Here is a 16370-nt window from a genome sequence, read left to right on the forward strand (position 1 = left end):
TCGAGAGGGCGTGGGGGGAGCCGGGGTCTGGAGAAAGCGCTCGTTCCGGAGCGGGGGGCACCGGGGCCACCGGAACCCGGACGCCCGCTGAGCGGGCCGTGAGCGCGGGGCACCTACAAGACCCCGCCCGGGGCGGGCACGGGAAGGTGACCCTGGGCTGATCGGGCTCCCCTTTCCTTCCTCGCCCCCCACCCCATCTCCCGAAGTCAGGTTTCAGCCCCCTCCGCATCCCCGCTGGGAAGGGAGAGGGAACCTCGGGGTGCACGGGGTCCTCCGAGCAGGCCCCAGCACCCCCGTCCGGTGCCTCCCCAGGGGCCCCGCGACCGCCGGGGCAAGTGTCCCACGAGGCGAGGGCGCAGCCGGCAACTCCGAGAGGAGCCTGTCCGCGAGCCCAGCCAGCTCGAGAGGCGCTAATTCAATAAGACAGAGGAATCGGAGTTCAGAAATCCGGATAAAATCTAATTTTCGGATTTTAATACCCTGGCTATCAGCCCCCCTCCGCCCCCTCGGTTCCCGAGGACTCTTAAAAGAAAATAACACGCATCGATTCTATTTGTTCCTGGGAGCTGCAGTTTCCTAACAATATCAGGCGGAGATTTATTTTCCACGGAGAAAACGATCCAGCGGGATACAACCTCTTCCTCTGAAATTCCCCCCGCCGGCTTGTCCCTCCGCCCCGTTATTCGGGGGACCGTCGCGCCCCTCTCCCCTCCCCTTTTTTCTTTTTTGGCAGAAACTGTAGTGTGAGCGTGCTGAGCCCCCACCCACCCTGCGGTGCCAGCAACGCCCAGTTGATTGACTGCTTGTAAACACGTTTGTTCTCCAGCAGATTTTGTTGTTGGCTCCCCCACCCCCCGCACCTCGTTTTCCAGGGAACGCGTGGCATTTAAGCCAACAGAACTGCAAAGCGATGAATGAACGTGCGCGTTGCGCCGCGCCCTCGCCCCGGCCCCCCGGGCCCCTGCACCGGCCCGAGTCCAGCGGGCGCCGTCCAGGCCCCGGGCAGCCTCCGGTCCTGCAGAGGAAGGACGCCCGCAGCCGGGCCCTCCTTGCGAGCCGCAGCCCGGCAGGCGCCCTGCTGGTGCCCGGCACAGTCGGGAGCTCCCTACCTGTTAGTGAACAGTTGGGAGTCGGCTGCTGGATGAATTCATTAGGGACGTGCTGTTTTCTGGGCATCCAAACCTTTGCCGGCCGCGCTATTTTATTTTTACTACATTTCTTGGGTTGTAAAAATAGACGCTGGCCACGTTCTTTCTGAGAGTTTTCTAGCAAGGAGCGCATTGGAAGCCGGGCAGGCTCTATCAGGGGTTTCTCTTGAAACAGCCAGAGGTGGGGCGTGAAGATGCGGTCCTGGCTGGGTTATCATTCATCTCCATTGGGTGTCCTTCATCCAGAGAGAGGGGTAGGGGTCGCCTTAATGCAGATGGATGAGTCCCCCGGGCCTGCAGACGGAGGGTGCTGAGCCGCCTGCCGCAGGCTGGCAGTGTCCACCCCTCTGGTTTGTCCTATTCGGCAGTAGCGTGTTTGTACCTGGGTGGAGAATGGGGTTCCACCAAAACACAGTTAACTCTTCAGGGACCTCCCACGTGCAATAATAGCTGGAGAGGGTATCAGTTGAGAGTCAGGCTGAGATTTAATACCAATGCTGGGGAGGTTTGGATGATCATAGGCATAATAACCAGAATAATTAATAACACGGGCGCTTCTGCTGTAAGTCACTGCAGTAACCTTTGCCATATAGGCCAATATTTTTGGCCAGAATCCCATGCTGGCTAGACTCAAATTCTCCTGGTGATATATCAAGTGTCTGGGAACCCACCACATTACTGGAGTCATGTATTTCCCATTGTCCCATTCATATTAATTATATCTATTTTGGCTTTTGAATAAGTACCAGAGGCTTAAAATAGTAAAGCAATGATTATAATAGTGATCGGTTTATAAATATACCCTCTGAGGATGATTGTAACATGTTGGCCTTGGCCAGAAAATCTAATAGGACAAAACATTGTCACTTTTGTGGCAGTCTTCAATATCCCCGGTTTCTTATGGTTCAAAAAATTAAATTCACTATCTCAGATTGTGCCTGTGATTGGGGAGGTGGTTACCAGTGCCCGCTTCTCAGTTGCTGGCCTACATGTAGACCACTCTGTTCATCTGTACCTGCAGGTACGGTCTACCTGCACCTGTAGTTACAGCCTCTTCTCTGCCTTTAACAACTTTGACATTTTGACTTGTCAATCACGGTATTTTAAAGCAACCGTTAAATCTTGGCTGCTGGAGATGCTTTAGAAAGTCTCTGACCCCAAAGCAGGGGCACTTCTGCTGAACTAACAGCCCCATAAATGATGAGAAAATGCATCGCCTTTTAAATAATGGGCCCCATCTCCAAATGTGCAACTCTGATTTTAATAAAAATAACCCAGTTTTCTCAGGAGAGCTTGCTAGTGCAGCATCATTTTTGCACATTTTGCCGGAGAGCTTTTGTTCTTAGACATCTCTACTCCCCCCACCCCTTTTAATTTGTTGCAGGTGTTGTTGCTAATGAGCTGTTTTTCCTCCCCTCTTACAAGGAAAGACAAGCCAGAGCCCAGGTACCTGGATGGACTGAGAGCTGAAGTCTCAGAAACTTCATAATAAGTTGCTGATGGCGACCAGCCAAGGTCAGCTGGCCCCCATCAGTGCCGGTCCGCACCAAAGTAGAACCAAATAACCTTCTCCCCAGTTCATACCTCAGTAGCTCTTTATTTTCCAGTCCAGTTGCACGACTGTTGTCACTTTAAGCCCATCTGAAAAGAAATCTCTTTTATTGGTCTGAGACGCCGAGTCCAGTCCCAAAGAGGGAGCGTTTCCAGCTAACATGCACACCTCCTGATTTTATTTTATCTTTACAACACAGGCCGGAGTGTTGTTTTGCAGTTGTGTTGAGCACATCACGCATTAAGGGCCCTTTAAAGACCTGGATTGATTGGAAGGACAAAAATTAAAAGCAATCTGATCCGGCCTCATGCCGGATCCCTGCGGATTTTCTCCTTATCCCATTTCCATCCACGGTCACAATTTGAGAGTCTGCCTGATTTGATCAGATCCACCTCCGGGAGAAGTGTAATGCCAAGGTTAGGAGGACACAAAGTTATGGGCAACTTTTAGATCTGCCCATCAGCAGTCTGAGAAACGCTGGCTCTGAATTTTCTGTATTGGCCTTTTGGAAAAAACAAGTTCCTCGCTGTTTGCAAACCTGCAGCGCTCGAGTCCCTGGGACACCCCGGCCACCATCGCCTGGTAGATGTGGCATTTCCATGCTGAGGCCGCGAGTCCCTCCTGACTCCGCCGCTGCCTCTCCGGGGCCTCTCTGGCTGCGCCCCTGTGGACCGCGCAGCCATGCTGCACCTGCTGCTGCTCTGCCTGCACTGCCTCCCGCTGGCCTCTGGGGACTACGACATCTGCAAATCCTGGGTGACCACAGATGAGGGCCCCACCTGGGAGTTCTATGCCTGCCAGCCCAAGGTGATGCGCCTGAAGGACTACGTCAAGGTGAAGGTGGAGCCCCCAGGCATCACGTGCGGAGACCCCCCTGAGAGATTCTGCTCCCATGTAAGTTAGCCCACTGCGGTTCTCTTTGCTCAGGCCAAGTGGGAGGGGGTCTGGGACAGACCCTTGGGGTGGGTATGCAGAGTGGGAGGACCATGCTGCAAGGCTGACTTTCTGCATCTTGGATTGGGACCAGGTCGGTGTCCCACCTTGGAAATGTGCCAAAGCAAAGGCCAGCCTGAGGATTCTGGGGTCATCTGACATTGTTCTCTGGGGTGGGGGCATTCTTGGCCAGCTGACCACTGATTGTTTCCTCTCAGGAAGACCATAGAATTCACAGTTCCCCAGCCTCAAAGGTAAGCTCCGCCTCCCTCATAGGAAGTCAGCATTCCCGGCGGGCGGGCGAGTGAGTGAGATGCTGTTTGCAACGTTACACTCCAGCCTCCTCTGTTCATGCCTTCTGTGTGCAGCCTCCTAGCCACTCACCCCAATCCAGCAGACACTATTGTGAGGCCAGGATGTGCTGAGTCCTAAGCAGGCACTTTGCAGAGGAAGGTTTGATGGAAGCTCGGGGGGATTCATGAAGGAGGAGGTGAGATTCAGGCCAGGATGGACAGTGCAGCTGGTTCCCTTTCCAAATCTGTCCCTCTGTGCAATGACCACAGTCACTGGTTAAGTCAGGGGGAAGGCGGACAGATGTTCAGGCATTGTCACTTGTGTACCTAGTCAGAGAAGAAGGGGTCTTAGAGGCAAGGAGTGTTTCAGTACTAAAGCAATGTTAACACCAAAAACAACTGCTGTAATAATAGCAGAGATCACTTGAGGCGAGCCCCTGGAGTGTGGGCTGAGCTGAATTTGCGTCATTCCGTGGAATCCTCCCCTCATCTCAGCCAGGTTGATCCTGTGTTGTATAAAGTGGGAGTTTTAGGGCATGGGCTCTGGACCAGTGATGTCTCTGGGCTTCTGTCCTGTCATCTGTGAAATGGGCGCTCACTCAGGGTCGTTGTGTGAAGTTAATGGCTTAATTAATACACATAAAGTGTTCAAAATAGGATCTGGCACACTGCATACAAGTGGGGAAACTGAGGCATCAGGAGTGAAGGCATTTGGCCAAGGTCACATGCCAGGAAGTGGTGAAGCTATGATTCAAGCTTAGAGTTGTCTGGCTCCAAAGTCACTGAGCTAAACTGCCTTCCTAGAGCTGCTTTACTACTGGGCAGTGCTCTGAGGGAACCTCCCCACCTTGAGGCTGGGCAGGGCAGCCCACAGGAGGGGCTCAGTGTCATCCTGGGGCTGCTGGGGACTTTGAAAGTCCTTGGAGGAGCCTCTAGGTCTCTGGATTTTTGGGGGGCTGGCGTGTCCCCACCCTGGGCTTCTGAGGACATCTCAATCCCATGGGGCAGCTTCAGTCACATCACAGAGCAGTCAGCCTGGGAAAGTGGCTTCCCACTCGGGCTTGTCAGTGGTGATAAGGCTGTCACCGTGGGCGGTGGCTGGGCTGGGGCCAGCTGGGGAGAGGGGGAGGGAGGGAGGAAAGGATAGGCAGCACAGAGCCAGGAGCCAGGACTGGAGAGTCTGCGGGCATCACTGCACTGGGCAGCACGGGGCTTCGCTGGCTCAGGGACAGGCAAGGGGGCTGGGCCCTGAATGTCAGGGATCAGACCAGGGTGGGAGCCGAGTTCTGAGCCCACATCAGTGTGTGTGAGGCTTCTCCACATACTCGCTGGGAAGAGTCAGCCTCTGCCTCTTGTATTAGAGTCTTGACTGTTTTGTGATTTCTCTTAACTATTAATTATTGCCTTAATATGCTGGGGCAGGGAGGGGAGATAGTTTGTAATTCATAGGACCAGCTTCTGGTCAAGGGCTTGAGGGGTGGAGACGACCGTCAGGTGCAAATCTAAGGCCCTCTCCTGGCTACAGCTGGCTCAGGATGCCCTTGGCGCTGGACCTCTGCCCCGTGTCCACCCTCAGACACAGGACCCAGCGCAGCTGCCCTGGGGAGGTGGTTCCCCTTCCAGTCCTGATGCTGAGCCTGAGCCCAGGCTGCTGTCCTCGAGCCCTGGGGTCTTGAAGGAGCCCCCTCCCCCTTGCCTTTGCCCTCTTCCAGGAGGACGGGGAGGAGGGCAGGGGAGAGAGAACGGCATCTCTGAGATCTCCTGCATGAGTGAGCCCTCAGTGTCTCGCCACCTGTTTGATGGACTTAAATATTTCATTATGGGCTGCCATCCGGCTCTGCCTTTGATTACAAATGTGCGGCTGATGAGCATGCGGACGCTGCCTCAGCAAGCGGAGGGCAGCCTTTTGGGGGACCGGCTTTTACAGGGGAGGGGGTCACGTCCAGACAGATCTGGATTCAAACCTCGACGCTGCTGTGGTGGCTCCCCCTGGGCATGTCCTGCATGTGTCTCATTTAATCCCCTCTAGGGTGCTCTGAGATGGGTCCTATTCTAATCCCATTTTAGGGATTAGCAAGGGCTGCCTAAGTCCTGCCAAGGTCACTCAGTTTAGAAGGCAGGCAGGAACTTGTCCTTTGCCGGGACCCGGCTTACCCACCAGGCAGCACGGCCTTCCCTCTCAGAGCTTCTGACCTCTCTGAGCTTCAGTTTCTTTCTCTGTCAAGAAGAGATAATACTTTAGGACTGTTCTGGTACCAGCCAGAGAGTGTGGCCGGCCACACAGGCCCAGGGAACGTGCTGGCACATAGTAAGTACTCAATGTGCGGTAGTTGTTACTGGTGTGTCACTGGGTTTTCTTCTTCCCTGGAAGTTCTCTGCCTCATTCCAGCCTTGAGGACCCCTCGCCTTGTATTTCTAGTCTCCGGGCAGCAGGTAGATGATGCTTGCTCAGGGAGCTTAAACTCCTGCAGCCACGGCAGGTGTTGCTAACCAGCCACCAGGGGGTGCCCTAACCGTGGCCAGACCACCCACTGCCCTCAGCCTTGCAAACGCCCAGTGGGTCCCTTCACCCCACGCCCCTCCTGGGTGGCAGGTGCTGGGCCTGTCCCTTCATCCAGCCAACTGGAGCACCCTGAGGGTACAAGAGGGGTCAAGGAGAAGACAGCTTTTTCAGACTCAGGGTGCAGACCCTCTCTCCCAGGTTTCCTGTCCTTGGCAAGGCCACCCGAGAGCTGAATTGTAAATTCCAGCCTGGCGAGGAAGGGGAGGGGGATGAAAGACAAGATAAATGAATAAATAAAAACCTATTGGCTCTAAATGCACAATGAGAATTAATAGGGATGAGTTCCCAACCGAGGATTTTGGGGCAAGGGCAAAATTTCAATGAGGGCTGCAGGAGGAGAGAGACAACCCCCCCCGCCCCCCTTCCCAGGCCTACCCAAGAGGCTGCAGGGCTGGGGTGGAGGGCACGGCAGTGGGCAGAGGCTCCCAGCCCCTCGCAGTGCACCTGCTGCTCCCAGGACCCCTGCGAGATGGGGAGGGTGCGGTTCGGAATGGGAGCAGACCATAGTACTCTGCGGGAGGGGTCCCCCACCTGCCACCTGCGCTACTGTGCAAAGGAAGGAAAAACCCCTTTCTTTGTGCCTTGGAGACAAAAGCTAACCACTTGAGACTCAGGAGAGATGGTGAGGCAGGAGAGAGAGACTGAGAGGACCACAGCCCAGGCAGTGTTTAGAGCAAGCCGACAGCCTTGCTACCCACAGTGTGGGCCTTAGACCTCACCTTGTTAGAAATGCAGTATCCCAGGCCCCACCCCAGGCCTGCTGAGCCAGGATCTGCATTTTAACAAGAAATCCAGGTGATTCAGATGCAGGCAGGGTAGGGCCCAGCACAGTGGTTAATGAAGAAGGGGCAGGAGGCCTGCAGTTCCCACAGGATCTTAGCAGGTTAAGGGAGAGTCGCTGCAGAGGGAAGAAAGAAGAAGATCAGGAGGGGTGCAGGGCATCCCGAGAGTGAGGGAATGGAGGTGAGAGCTGAGATCCCCAAACGCTGGCCTCCCTCGGCAAGGCTGGGGCCTGCGCTTCACTCTGAGCAAGACCTGATGGTAGGTTCCAGAGAGAGGCAGTGCCATATCCTGGTAAGAGCTACAGACCTAGAATCTGAAGTCCTCAAGCTCATATCCCAGCATTGTCATTTGTGGGCTTGGTGATCTGGGCAAGTTGTTCAAGTTCTCCAAGCCTCAGTTTCCCCATCTGTAAAGAGGGATGTGATCATGACTGCATTGCCCACCTCACCAGCCTCCTGGGAGAAGGAAATGCTTCTCTCAAAGTGTCAGGAAGTGCTTAGTCAAGAGTGTAAGTTCTATCTAGTGTGAGGCTTGAATGTTATCCTTTATCTCATCTTGAGCATCTTGATTTTTCCCCGTTGAAATACATGAACATTAAGCCTTTTATCTAAGGGGACTCCAGCACACACAGAGGTGCCTCGGTCTTGGTGGACAGGAAAACCAAGAGAAGGCGGTGAAGGTGCATCCCTGAACACACTCTTCTCTGGTTAGAACTTGCTTTACCTCTCTGCACCTCAGTCTGCCCAGTTGCAGAGGGCCCCGTCCCTACCTCAGGAGGTCTGCTGAACCAGTTAAAGCAGATGGCAGGTGGGTTCTGGGGTCCTTGAGCCCCTCCCCACCGGGACATGGAGCACTACATGCAGAATCCAGGTCACAGATGCCACCTCCGCCAGGCCTCTCAGTGTTCATGAGATGTTTCCATCTAGCAATGCAGAGCTGACCGGCCCCTGGCTCAGGCCTCCTCCGCCTCCATGTCCCTGGCCCCCAAGCCCAGCCTCGCTCCTCTCACCATCACTGCCCTCAAGCCGGCAGACGTTGCCCAGTCTGCCCTCATGCCAGGCACAGTTGTGAGGGGACAGTGAGATAACGTGTGAAAATTCAAGCACAGAACAGGAGGGACACAGCCGGCATAAGGACAATACACAGGTGGCAGCCAGTGGGCAAGGCAGGGACCTAACGTGATGGGAGCTGGAGAAGGACGGGATGCACCTCTCCCTACGAGCCCCCCAGCTCGCCGCCCAGCTCACCCCCCAGCTTGCCCGGAGGCTGCCACCTCCCTGCCCTTGCCCTGCTGTCTCCTCCACCCGGCCCGCCTTCCCTCCCTTCCTGCCTTTGTTTCCAAGGCTTCCACTTTTACCGACTAACCCTGGCTCACTTTTCAAAGTTCAGGTTGGACCTCGCCTCTTGCAGGAGGCTTGCCCTGACTCTGTAGCCCAGGGCGATGAGAAGACCCCCATCTGGTTGCATCTGATGACATCTGATCGTTGAGCTCACTAATGTGGCCTAGTGGTTAAGAGCTCAGGCCCTAGGGACAGAGAGACAGAGGTTGGAATCCCATGCTTTGTGACCTTAGGTGTGATTTAACCTCTCTGAGCCTTGTGTCCTCAGACTGAGGCTATTAAGAGAATGTGCGTGAGGGACTGGCATGAGCACAAGGCCTGGCGCACAGTGAGTGCTCAGTTCGTGGTGGTTGTTAGCGCCAGTTCTCTAACTCCTGATGTTTGCTTCCCCCTTGGGCTGTGAACTCCTCAAAGGCAGGGCTGTCCCGCTTGTCTTTGCATCTGCAGCACCTCCCTGTTGGCTCAGTCAGTGCCTAGTGAGCGTGTCCTAAACTAATGACTGGGTGGGAGGAGGGACAGTGTGATCCAGAAAGGCTTCTTGGAGGAGGAGGGATTAGGGCTGATTCTTGCAGAGAGAGCTGGGGTCTTGATCAGGACAGAGGAGGCACTGGAAGCCCCTGCTTCTCTCCGCTGCAGTCCCTGTTCTGTGGGATCTGCAGTGGGATGAAGCCAGGTTTGCACAACTCTGTCCTTAAGTCAGACGCAGGCGGCTTTGGAGCCTGAGCAGCACCCAGCCCTTAGTTAAAGCCACTCAGTCTATTGAAATGCCCGAGGCAGGACCCAGTCTAGGACAAGAATAGTTCCATGTGATGACATCTCGTTTCACAGTGAAGTCTCCCTCCTGGGGACCAGACAATGAGAAGACGGGGACAGCGCTGCTGCAGGGGCCAGGGCCTGCAGGGCTCAGGGCTGTGATGACATCTCGTTTCACAGTGAAGTCTCCCTCCTGGGGACCAGACAATGAGAAGACGGGGGCAGCGCTGCTGCAGGGGCCAGGGCCTGCAGGGCTCAGGGCTGGCAGGGGTGAGACCCTGATTCTGACTTTTCTTAAGGGAGTGGGTTTGGGTCCAGACACCATTGGAGTGCAGTGGGGAAGCGAAAGATGTCCCCAGAGGGGATGTCTTTCCAAAGAGTGTCAGAGACTTGGATATTCTAGAGCTTTCTGGTTTGCACATCCCCACCTTCCCTGGCTCATCTTCCTCTATATTCCCCAGGCTTGGTTTTTAATATAGTTTCCTTTTTCTCCTTTATTTCATGTATTATCACAAGCTGCTTCCAATCCCGTGTGGGCTGAGGCGGACGATGGGTGGATGGATGGACGGACAGGACACACCAGGCTGTGGATGAGAACTCGGGCCTTGGGCTCGGGCAGATGGGGCTCACGCTTATCCTGCCCCTCTGGGTTGTGGGACTTGGATAAGTCCCTTGGGACTCCGAGCCTCGGTTTTCTCATCTGAAAATGGGGCTGGCACTAGACCCCACCTCAGGAGAAGTCTGTGCAAATAAGACGAGACAAGCGTGTAAAGCCCTCTGCTGGGTGCCTGGCTCACAAGGAATGCTCCTGGAAAGATTGTTTTTTCATTCTAGAATTTAGCTTGAAGGACAAAAGAAGTAAAAGTAGAAAGTAACAGACGGAAGGTGCCCCTAGGCCGGGCATGCACTGGGGGATCAGCAGTGTGTCCAGAGGCGGAGCCTCGAGGGATCAGAAGGGTTTAGAGGAGTGGGGGTCCGGCAGGAGGGATGGCGTGTGCAGAGATACTGGCGGACATGAGGAAGAGTGTGTGGGTGACAGAGAGGGGACAGGCCACTCCATCTGCTTGTCTCATCAAAGACCTGGCAGCCTGTGAGCAGGGATGTTACTCTGCCACTTGACAGGTGGATATCTCGAGGCTTCCCAAGCCTGCTAAATGGTGGCACTGGGATTTGACCTTCCTCTGCCTGGCTCCTAGCCGCTCCCCAGGGTTGGGCAGGATTAGGCCAGGGGCTCTAAGGAGGGAGGGGGAAGGATGAGAGAGGAGGGACAGAGGTGGGAGTCCTGTGCCGGGGGCTAGACCACAGCTCGCCAGGCTGGCAAAGCAGGTGCTGAGCTGCAGCCCCAGGAGCAGGTGGCCGACCACGCTGCTCCTACCACACACAGCCCAGGACCCAGGCTTGCCTGCCTCGACCTGGTCAGGACCCCTGTGGCCCACGCAGGGGGCTGGCTTTCTCCTGGAGGGGATGGGGCGACAAGGCAAGTGAGAAATGGCAGATGTTGCAGGAACCAGCTCTGTTCGGCTTTGGTTTGCAGGATCTGATTTGTTTTTCATCAGCAGCAGATTTGCTTAAATATATGAAAATGTGTTTCTGATTCCCCAAGCACACACCAACTGCTGGCAGGGTCGGCGTGGGAGAGCCAAGCAGATGCAGGATGGGAGCCAAGAGTTCTAGGCCCCGCAAAGGGAGACCTTGGCTGCTGGGAGACCAAGGCCAAGCCCCTTAGCCTCAGTTTCCCCAACTGTACAACAACGGGGCTTGGCTAGATTAACCAGTTCATTCAGTGTTCCTGGGTGATTGCCAGATATGTCCTGGGACTTTGGAGAAATCTAGATTGGTCACAGACAAAACGATAAACTCCAGTGCAGATAGAGAGGTTCCAAATGTGGACCCTGCGTCCAGGCATCACTGAGCATTTTTTTTAATTAAAAAAATTTTTTTAATTGAGGAGAAATTCCTGTAACATAAAACTAACCAGTTAAAATTTTTTTATTATGATAAAATATATCTAATATAAAATTTGCCTCTTTAACTATTTTGAAGTAAACAATTTAGTGGCATTTAGTACATTCACAAGGTTGTGCAACCACTGTCTCTATTTAGTTCCAAGACATTTTTATCGCCCTGTAAGGAAACCCTGTCCCCATGAAGGACTCACTGCTCATTCCTCCTTCCTTCAGCCCCTGGCAACCACTAGTGTGCTCTTTGTCTCTATGGATTGGTGTGAAATTTGGCATTTTGTATAAATGGAATCATGCAATATGTGACTTTTTTGTGTCTGCCTTCTTTCACTTAGCAAAATGTTTTTGAGGTTCATCCACATTGTAGCATGTTATCAGTGCTTCATTCCTTTTCATGGCTGAGTAATATTCCATTGCATGGACGTACCACATTTTGTGTATCCATCCATCAGATTATGGTCTTTTGGGTTGTTTGCATTCTGGCTTCATCAACAATGTTTCTACGAACATTTGTGTACAGGTTTTTGCAGGGGCATATGTTTTCATTCCTCTGGAGTATATTTCTAGGAGTAGAGTTGCCAGGTCATGTGATAATTCTATGTTTAACATTTGTGAGAACTGCCAGACTGTTTTCTGCAGAGGCTGCACCATGTTACATTCCCTCCCGCACTGTACGAGGGTTACGGTTTTTCCACATCCTCACCAACACTTGTTATTTTCTGGTTTTGTGTTTTATCATCACGGCCAACCTAGTGGGGATGAAGTGGTATCTCGTTATGGTCTTGATTTGCATTTCCCTGCTGGCTAATGATGTTGGGCAGCTTTGCATGTGCTTATTGGGCATTTACGTATCTTCTTCGGATAAACGTACATTCAAGTCCTTTGCCCATTATTAAATCAGGTTGTCTTTTTGTTGTTGAGTTGTACATGTTCTTTACATATTCTGGATACTAGACCGTTATCAGATATATATTAGAAAATATTTCCCCCCAATTCTGTGGATTGTCTTCTTACTCTCTTGCCTGTATCCTTTAATGCACAAAAATTTTTAATTTTAATTTTAATTAACTTCAATTTATCTAGTTTTTCCTTTTGTTGCTTGTGCTTTTGGTGTTATATCTAAGAAACCATTGCTAAATCCAAGGTCATGAGTATTTGCCCCTGTGTCTTCTTCTAAGACTTTATAGCTCTTGTATTAGGTCTTCGATCCATTTTGAGATAATCTTGTATATGGTGTAAGGCACATTCTTTTGCATGTGGACATCCAGTTTTCCCAGCACCATTTGCTGAACAGACTATTCATTCCCCCATCGAATGGTCTTGGCACCCTTGCCAAAAATCAGTTGATCATAGATATACAGGATATTTCTGGACTCTCAAATCTTCCATTGAGGCAGTGAGCATCCTATATGCAGTACTTCATCAAACCCTCCCCAATATCCATGGTAGAAACTACTATAATCCTATCGTGCCCATTTTATAGATGGGGAAACTGAGGCTCCAGTACTGTGTGGCAGAGTCAAGGCTCAAACTCAGATTCCAGTCATTTGATGGACGATGCCACCAGGAACAGAGAAGAGAGGAAAGCCCAAATGCTCACCCGTCTCTCTCCCTCCCTCCTTTCCTCCCTCTTTTCTTTTCCTCTTTTCCTAATATGTCTTTGAGGCTGAGATGTTGACTTTGATTCTCAGAGGAAGGTAATTGGCGAGGGGGTGCTGTGACTTTTTTCTGGTCTCCAAATATTTCTCCCGCTTCCTCTTCACCTCCTCCCATGCTTGCTCAGCCGGCCACCAAATTCTGTGTCTCCGCCTTTGCCACACAGGTGGTGTTTGCACATAGTAGTTGCTAAATAAATGCTGAAGATAATTATCCCTCATCTCAAATAGAGAGTGCAACTTAGAAGGTGTCTTAGAGATTTTCTTAGACCAGAGGGACCCATAGCTATAAGCACCGTACAGTGGAGCCAATTGCTCAGGGGAAAGTGGGCCCTGGAGCTTTGCTCTCTACCCCACCCCCAGGTCCCTGAGCCCCCCACCCCACCCCTAGGAAATCCCAGGCTCCTGTGAACACAATATGAAACCACTGATGGAGTCCAACCCCCCTCATTTCCTGCCTGGGAAACTGAGACCCACAAGGGTGGGGTGACTTCCTTGAGCCCCCAGTGGGGGAGCATCAGACCCTGCAAGCTCTGCCATAGGCTATGGCTTTCCCAGCAGAGTGGACCGGAGCCTTGGGGACAGGAGGCATTCCACACCAGGTCTCCGTCCACCCACTCGGGCCCTGCATTTGACCTCACAGGGTGGCATCTGGTGGAGGGACCTGGGACACTTGCCTGGAAGCCACCTGCAGCCAGCTAGGTGCTGGAGCTGCTCCTTCAGGGTCGGCGAGGTTAACACATTCACTATCTGGTCTGCTTAGGGGAGCTCCCAAGTGTGTGTTGGCACTGGTGACTAAGGCACTCCTCAGAGCTGGCTCCAGAGGTCCCCGAGGGGACCAAGAGCCCTCCCCCATACCTGCAAGCTGTGGTTCTCCCTGTGGTGGCAGGTGACAGGTGGGCAAGGCCCAGGTGAGGCAGGATAGGATGGTGGTGGGAATGTTGTGATCACTACAAAGCCAGCATCTGAGATCCCCCCATGGCGTCAGGTTGGGGTCGTGTGCTGGTCAGCTGGGAGCCCAGGGGACACGCTCCTTTGTCCTGCCACACGCTGGCGCATCCTCAGCGTGCCCCGCATCACAGTGATTGGGTGCCAGGCACTGTGCAAACTTTTACAACCTCCCAAAATGTCCGAGACAGGTCACAGCTCAGATGAGGAAAGGGGGCTCAGAGAGGTGGAGGGACTTACCCAGGTTTGCACAGCCAAAGCCAGCATGCGTCTCCAGGGCCCCGCCCACTGTCCTTCCTGCGTGGTTCTGTAACACAGGTGTCTGCATGGCTGTCCTCAAACTGGGGGGTCCAGGGGCGGAACTTCACTGAGTAGTCACAAAGGGGTCCCTGACCTCTCAGGGTCTCATCAGCAGGAAGGGATTGAGACTGAATAATCCCCGTTTATGGGTCCTTCCAGATCTAAACCTGGGGGCTTCTAGAACCGCCCGTCCCATGTGAGGGGACTCAGGCCCCTCTTCAAGGATCTGGCATTCTTCTCCCCCAGCACAGCTTGTCTTGTGTCCCTCGGGGCCCGTTTGGGCCTCCTCAGCCCCTCATTCCATCTCCCTCCTGCTGCCAGAGTCATTTGTCCCCTTGACTCCAAGCATCGGCCGGGGAAATAAAAGGAAATGAAATGACTGGGTATTTCCCCTCTGGCATAGCAGGGGTGCTGCTGGGCAGAAGGTGAAAAGGAGGCCAGCGAGAGATGAGCCCACAGGTGACCCTGCCTGTCCCCACCAGCTGCGGCCACTTCCGCTGCCGCCACCTGCAGGAAGTGGATGGCGTCCGTTTGGGGGACTGCAGGTTCTTGGAGTGTCCCCTCTCTCTGGGGGATCAAGAGACGGCTAAAGGCAGGTGGGAGCAGGAGAATCCCACTGTCCAGAGGCACCTTGTCTCTGCCCGGTCCCCACCCCAGGCTCCATCCAAAACCTTGCCAAAGGCTCTGGGTCAGGCACTGTGCTGGAGCCTGGCACCTGGGGACCGGGCTCCCCTCTGCATTGGCTGCCAGGAGCTGGGTGACCTCAGGCAATTCTCTCCCCCCTTTGGGGTATAGATTTCCTGTCTGCAAAATGAAGGGGTGTGCATGTCAACCTCAGGGTCCCACTCCATTCCCAGATCCTGCTCCCGTCGGGGGGTGGGAGGGAGAGCAGGAGGACAGAGAAGAGCAATAATACCCCCCTGCAGGCTCCCAGGAAGACCCAGAGCGGGGAAAGACAGGCAGGAGACCAGCCTGCATCTCAGCAGCTAAACCCCAGCGCAGGGGCCCTAACTTTCAGGGCTCACGGCCCTCTTTGAAAGCCCGTGGTGCTCTTCCTGGAACAATGCACATGCTCACGTGTGTGCAAACACTGGCACATGCATGCACACACACAAGATTGCAAACACGTGGGGACTTCCCAGACTGCCCCAAGTGCACCTGAGGACCCCTTTGGTCAACCATCTGACCTGAGGGGGTCCTTCCCTCTGGGGTCTCTTGACCTTGGGAAAATTGGGGTTTGTCTTTTGGTAACTGACTGGTCCTATTGTCTGAGGATTTTCTTGATGCCACGTTTTCCCTTCCTCAGAGCAGCAGCAGCTAACATTTATTGAATGCCTAATGTATACCAAGCACTTAACCTAAACTAGCTCGTTGAACACTCACAGAAGACTTAACGGTGCAGCCTATATTGGTACCCATTTTGAATATGAGTATCTGAGATTCAGAGAGGTTAAGCACTTGCCCAAGGTCACACAGCTTCTAAGTACAGGAGTCTGGCACCTCCGTGCTGGGCTGCCTAGACCCAGCGGCTAGGCTCCTAGCCAGGCTGCTGAGTGACACCAGTGGCTCTGAGTATCTCAGAAAGTGCCTAATAGATGGAGGCGGCTGTCATCTGTGTGTGTGCGTGTGTGCGGCCATGTGTACCGGGTAAGCATACTGTCCCTGTCAGCCTCTCCTCCCCCAGTGCGCCCTGTCAGCCCAGAGGAGAGAGGGCTGGCAGGAGTGACAGTGGTGTTTTCCCACCCCCTGCCCTTTGAGACACGACGGAGTCTGCTAATCCACTTATTTGATAATTCACTTATTTCATGTCTGTTTGGCAGCGTGCGTGCTCCCACGCACCAGCTCCAGGGAAGGCGAGATGGCTTTGCCTGGAGGAACCCGATCTGTTTTTCTGGGGAAAGAGTCGGGGGAAAAACGCACCCGACAGTGGACAATAATGGACCTAAAAATAGGAAAGGGGAGCAGCGGGGAGGGGAGCAGCCGGGAGGGGGAACACGGCATCTGCCCGGGGCTCCAGACCTGTCTGCCTGGCACCCTGGCACCGGGAGCCTTCCCCCTCCAGCTAGGATTCCCCAAGCAGTTGGTCTCAGCAGGAGGCAGAGACTGGCAAAGAGGAGGTGGAGGAAATGGGGCCGGGGAGC

At 53.7% G+C, this 16370-nt stretch overlaps 1 protein-coding gene across 1 annotated transcript in view; it reads left to right on the forward strand.

Annotated features, from left to right (window-relative positions):
• The first annotated feature begins 3381 nt into the window (after positions 1-3381).
• NTNG2 (netrin G2) overlaps positions 3382-16370 on the forward strand; it is a 68691-nt gene continuing 55702 nt past the window's right edge. The window contains exon 1 of the mRNA XM_008563805.1: positions 3382-3594. Coding sequence (XP_008562027.1) covers positions 3382-3594 — 213 coding nt within the window. The remainder of the gene's footprint in view (positions 3595-16370) is intronic.

Source organism: Galeopterus variegatus, unplaced genomic scaffold (assembly GCF_000696425.1).
Source record: "Galeopterus variegatus unplaced genomic scaffold, G_variegatus-3.0.2 Scaffold176, whole genome shotgun sequence".
Taxonomy (NCBI): Eukaryota; Metazoa; Chordata; class Mammalia; order Dermoptera; family Cynocephalidae; genus Galeopterus; species Galeopterus variegatus.